This window comes from Salvelinus alpinus, chromosome 3 (genome assembly GCF_045679555.1).
Source record: "Salvelinus alpinus chromosome 3, SLU_Salpinus.1, whole genome shotgun sequence".
NCBI classification, from domain to species: domain Eukaryota; kingdom Metazoa; phylum Chordata; class Actinopteri; order Salmoniformes; family Salmonidae; genus Salvelinus; species Salvelinus alpinus.
In genome coordinates this window covers 86,333,175-86,339,262 of record NC_092088.1, presented here as the reverse complement: position 1 = coordinate 86,339,262, position 6,088 = coordinate 86,333,175, and the positions used below count along the sequence as shown (strand labels likewise).

Below are 6,088 nucleotides of genomic sequence, written 5' to 3'. Positions count from 1 at the left end.
TTGTTCTAAACTGACACACCTAGTTGAATAAAGGTTAAATTAAAAAAATTGCTTTGAAATGATTGTATCCATATTTCTCTTTGCATACGATAGATTCAAATAGAGGGACTATATATTTGATCTTCACTTGACAACATTTAAAGGATCTGATGTATTAATTAACCAATCAATCAGTTTAATGTTAAATATAAATCTACTTCCATTTTATGACATATTTATACCAATCCATCATTTCCATTATCACAATGAAGAAGACATGGTGTACAAACAATTTATTTAGGAAATAAGATAATGTCTTTTAAGTGGAACACATACATGACGACTCCTCCACAACTATCACAACTAATAATGGTAAATTTAGCAACAAATTAATACCTTTTTTTTTTCTTTTTTACATATGTGCATTGCAATATCCCTCACAAAATATAACAAAGCTAGTTAGTAACAACGAAAACTAAATTTGACAACAATTAATGCTATGCAGACTGATGACAACTTGAAAGCTATACATTGCAAATATCCTTGATACATATAATTCAACCAAAAGTTACAAGAAACATTTTTACTTGATTTTTTAATAGATTCTACAATGGTTAAATGTTTGAATAGATTAATCTGGTTAAATGTTTCACTCATTCAAAACAGAAAGTTCTCTTCTCATGACCACCTGTTTCCACGTTAACACGTGAGCGACACATTTACATTGACATAAAGTCAAGTGTTTTCATTGTGTCCCATCTGAAATGCCCCCTGTCACACCAGGCATACACACTCAAACCTCAGACCGTCAGCTGTCGTGGTCAAGGATGCTGTGAACCGTTAACATAATAATCATTGTTGCTCTCTCACACATACTACTACTACAACTAACCCCAAACATGACATTTGCCCTTACATCAATGTAGCACTCTTACATCAACACTTAAGGCTATGTTCCAATGTCCATACTAGCATACTACTTAGAATGCATGCACAATGTATTGCTTGATTCTATGGAAGTGGGATGCTAGAGGGGTATTGGAATAGAGTTTTACAACCAACCCAAACTACTACAACTGCTCCTCTTGAAACCACTGCATTGTTTTGAGTGACGATAGGGCCTCTCTTGGGGAATTAGTGAACATATGAATCAAGTAATACATGACATAACACTGCATAGTGCACAAAGTTTGTGATAGTCTATTTTATCTTGATGTTTGAGACATTTTGATGTTGATATCCAACGATTTTTCTGTTGTACTTCAATTGTGAAATTTCGTCAGTGTAAACAAATAAATAAATTATTTACAATCTCTAACAAACAAAACAAACAAGACATAAACTCACGATAATAATTTACAGAAGAAATTATAGTACAAACTTAGTATAAACATCCCAAAGTACTTTAAAATGCTATAAAACAGTCTCAAGGTCAACCTTCTCAGAGTTTGACAAACATTTTAAATGGGTAACTGAAGACCCTTAGTTCAGGATGGCATAAGAAACAATACAAAATATAACTTTGTTTTAAGTCAGCAACATACATCAGTGTGCTTTGGTATCAATTAAGAGTTTGGCAGATATTTGGCAGATAATATTACATGTGATCACATTTTTCACTGTATGGCTGAAACTGCTGAGGTCAGTACAGAGACCTTTAGTTGCTGGGCGACCTAGACACCATTACTGTACCAAGTTGCTCTCTATTCCAGCAAGAATATCAATATTTATCGAGTAACAATCATTTTATATTTACTTTTGTTAATGTAAAGCTGTAGAAAGTTAGGAGAAAAGCACAAAAGTGGTTGTTCAAAGAATCCCTATAATATGTTGTCAACATCAGTTACAGTTTTTTTTCATCGCCCAGGCCTATTTCATTTGTCCACTTGTCATCTGTTTTCACTTCTCAAGGAAATGTCTTTTCACATAAGGCACTCAGAAAAACTGTAAAGGGCCATGGCTGCCCCTTCAATGGAAAGTTAGAGCCAAAAAGACTTTGGAGGGGCGAAGTTGAAGCTACATTTCTTTGCTTGAAATGACGAGCGACTCAGCAATAGGCTGGTGAACAGGTTATGAGGTTAAATGTCTTTAAGCCATTTGAAGTTTTCACATCCAACGCTGTTCAGTTATCTAGATAAAAAATAAGAAAAAGTATGATTATTTATAACAACAAAGCTAAGGAATAACAGCATATCCAGAGTCATACAGTATGTAGATTAAGTCTATATACAGTATACAGCTGTATACCTATACAGTGTGGCAGTATGGTTCTGGGAATGTAGAACACTGAATACAGCACAAGGTGGAGCATTGGTGGTATCATTCCGTAAAGCAAGACAACAACTATTTCGTTTTGACAGTGAACAAGCAGTATTCTCATATTTGTGATCAAAGTAGCACCTGAAACATTTAACACCAGACCTCCCACACACACACACACACACACACACACACACACACACACACACACACACACACACACACACACACACACACACACACACACACACACACACACACACACACACACACACACACACACACACACACACACACACACACACACACACACACACACACACACACACTAGTCTAAGTGTCTGAGTCATTGGAACCAGGCAAGGTGACAAGCAGAAACAAAAGCATGACTGCTGTTTTCTTTTTAACAAAGCGTGATTTTTTTTAAATTTCTTTTTTTACAGCCGACACAAAACAGAGACCTCTTTATGATTGTTACCTGATGGACAACACAGTTGGAAACTCCAGCTCATCTGAGTATTGGAAAAGATTTAGAAGGTTTTAACAGCACTTTCCCCCTTCAACTGCATTTTGTCTCCCAAAAAGGAGAGATCTCTCACCAACCAACCATTCAACACAGCACAAACAGATCTGTGACCAAGCTACAATGGTGCTGCTAGCTACAGGACTCACCTCTGCACTCGTATTTGAGATCGGAGAAGAAGACCAGTTCCTGGGAGAACACAAACAGGCCTAACCGTCCTCCAGCAAACGTCTTGTCGTACACTGGTCCTGAGTCTGCCAAGATCTGCTTCCCTTCATAAACCACAACCCTGCAAAACGCAACAAGACAATACATGAATGATTGAAAATGATCGCTTGGTGTGCTGAACACTTAGATAAAACACACTATGGACAAAACACCCTGGATAACAGTTTAGCCTATTGTATATAATTTGTTCTGCTATTATACAAAGAATCTTCAGACTGTTACTGAGGAAAGCGTGATGGGTGTGATCGACTGGATTCGATCCCAGGTCTTCTACATGCCACAAGACTGTTTTAGCCCACTGAGCTAAAGCCTAGGCATTAGGCTGGACTTGCTCACCTGATGAAACCAGTCTTGGGTCTGTGGATGAGGTGCCACCTGTAGGCTGTGTAATCCTTCCAGCCAATGTTTTTGGGATCGTGCCAAAGAGTGCGCACCTGTGGACAACAGAGAAGGAGAAAAATGAATTACTAAAGAGCTATGATCTATGATTACTTTATACATTTGATTGATTGACTGAAAGATTGCTCAATAGAGGGTATGACCACACCAGAGACAATGTATGATATGTTGGCTTATATGACATAGCTGTGTCGTGTCAGGGTGAGTGGCCACTTTGGATGACTTAGCTGTGTCAGGGTGAGTAGCCACTTTGGATGACTTAGCTGTGTCAGGGTGAGTGGCCACTTTGGATGACTTAGCTGTGTCAGGGTGAGTAGCTACTTTGGATGACTTAGCTGTGTCAGGGTGAGTGGCCACTTTGGATGACTTAGCTGTGTCAGGGTGAGTAGCTACGTTGGATGACTTAGCTGTGTCAGGGTGAGTAGCCACTTTGGATGACTTAGCTGTGTCAGGGTGAGTAGCCACTTTGGATGACTTAGCTGTGTCAGGGTGAGTGGCCACTTTGGATGACTTAGCTGTGTCAGGGTGAGTAGCTACTTTGGATGACTTAGCTGTGTCAGGGTGAGTGGCCACTTTGGATGACTTAGCTGTCAGGGTGAGTAGCCACTTTGGATGACTTAGCCGTGTCAGGGTGAGTAGCCACTTTGGATGACTTAGCTGTGTCAGGGTGAGTAGCTACTTTGGATGACTTAGCTGTGTCAGGGTGAGTAGCCACTTTGGATGACTTAGCCGTGTCAGGGTGAGTAGCTACTTTGGATGACTTAGCCGTGTCAGGGTGAGTAGCCACTTTGGATGACTTAGCTGTGTCAGGGTGAGTAGCCACTTGGATGACTTAGCTGTGTCAGGAAGAGTAGCTACTTTGGATGACTTAGCTGTGTCAGGGTGAGTAGCCACTTTGGATGACTTAGCTGTGTCAGGGTGAGTAGCTACTTTGGATGACTTAGCTGTGTCAGGGTGAGTGGCTACTTTGGATGACTTAGCTGTGTCAGGGTGAGTAGCCACTTTGGATGACTTAGCTGTGTCAGGGTGAGTAGCTACTTTGGATGACTTAGCTGTGTCAGGGTGAGTGGCCACTTTGGATGACTTAGCTGTGTCAGGGTGAGTAGCTACTTTGGATGACTTAGCTGTGTCAGGGTGAGTAGCTACTTTGGATGACTTAGCTGTGTCAGGGTGAGTGGCCACTTTGGATGACTTAGCTGTGTCAGGGTGAGTAGCTACTTTGGATGACTTAGCTGTGTCAGGGTGAGTAGCTACTTTGGATGACTTAGCTGTGTCAGGGTGAGTAGCCACTTTGGATGACTTAGCTGTGTCAGGGTGAGTAGCTACTTTGGATGACTTAGCTGTGTCAGGGTGAGTGGCCACTTTGGATGACTTAGCTGTGTCAGGGTGAGTGGACACTTTGGATGACTTAGCTGTGTCAGGGTGAGTAGCCACTTTGGATGACTTAGCTGTGTCAGGGTGAGTAGCTACTTTGGATGACTTAGCTGTGTCAGGGTGAGTAGCTACTTTGGATGACTTAGCTGTGTCAGGGTGAGTAGCTACTTTGGATGACTTAGCTGTGTCAGGGTGAGTAGCCACTTTGGATGACTTAGCTGTGTCAGGGTGAGTAGCTACTTTGGATGACTTAGCTGTGTCAGGGTGAGTGGCTACTTTGGATGACTTAGCTGTGTCAGGGTGAGTAGCCACTTTGGGTGACTTAGCTGTGTCAGGGTGAGTAGCCACTTTGGATGACTTAGCTGTGTCAGGGTGAGTAGCCACTTTGGATGACTTAGCTGTGTCAGGGTGAGTAGCCACTTTGGATGACTTAGCTGTGTCAGGGTGAGTAGCCACTTTGGATGACTTAGCTGTGTCAGGGTGAGTGGCCACTTTGGATGACTTAGCTGTGTCAGGGTGAGTAGCTACTTTGGATGACTTAGCTGTGTCAGGGTGAGTAGCCACTTTGGATGACTTAGCTGTGTCAGGGTGAGTAGCTACTTTGGATGACTTAGCTGTGTCAGGGTGAGTAGCCACTTTGGATGACTTAGCTGTGTCAGGGTGAGTGGCCACTTTGGATGACTTGGCTGTGTCAGGGTGAGTAGCTACTTTGGATGACTTAGCTGTGTCAGGGTGAGTAGCTACTTTGGATGACTTAGCTGTGTCAAGGTGAGTAGCCACTTTGGATGACTTAGCTGTGTCAGGGTGAGTGGCCACTTTGGATGACTTAGCTGTGTCAGGAAGAGTAGCTACTTTGGATGACTTAGCTGTGTCAGGGTGAGTAGCCACTTTGGATGACTTAGCTGTGTCAGGGTGAGTGGCCACTTTGGATGACTTAGCTGTGTCAGGGTGAGTAGCTACTTTGGATGACTTAGCTGTGTCAGGATGAGTAGCTACTTTGGATGACTTAGCTGTGTCAGGGTGAGTGGCCACTTTGGATGACTTAGCTGTGTCAGGGTGAGTAGCTACTTTGGATGACTTAGCTGTGTCAGGGTGAGTAGCTACTTTGGATGACTTAGCTGTGTCAGGGTGAGTAGCTACTTTGGATGACTTAGCTGTGTCAGGGTGAGTTGCCACTTTGGATGACTTAGCTGTGTCAGGGTGAGTGGACACTTTGGATGACTTAGCTGTGTCAGGGTGAGTGGCCACTTTGGATGACTTAGCTGTGTCAGGGTGAGTAGCTACTTTGGATGACTTAGCTGTGTCAGGGTGAGTAGCTACTTTGGA

At 42.3% G+C, this 6,088-nt stretch overlaps 1 protein-coding gene across 3 annotated transcripts in view; it reads right to left on the bottom strand.

The window, feature by feature from the left end:
* Positions 1-257: 257 nt before the first annotated feature.
* Positions 258-6,088, bottom strand: part of LOC139571476 (thrombospondin-2-like) — a 49,547-nt gene continuing 43,716 nt past the window's right edge. For 2 of the 3 annotated variants that reach the window (XM_071394393.1, XM_071394392.1), the window contains exons 20-23: positions 3,326-3,423; positions 2,911-3,050; positions 2,717-2,750; positions 258-2,109 (exon numbers count right to left, since the gene is read on the bottom strand). In XM_071394393.1, the coding sequence (XP_071250494.1) occupies positions 2,106-2,109; positions 2,717-2,750; positions 2,911-3,050; positions 3,326-3,423 (276 nt within the window). In that variant the 3' untranslated portion in view covers positions 258-2,105. The remainder of the gene's footprint in view (positions 2,110-2,716; positions 2,751-2,910; positions 3,051-3,325; positions 3,424-6,088) is intronic. The other variant, XM_071394394.1, reaches the window with a different exon arrangement.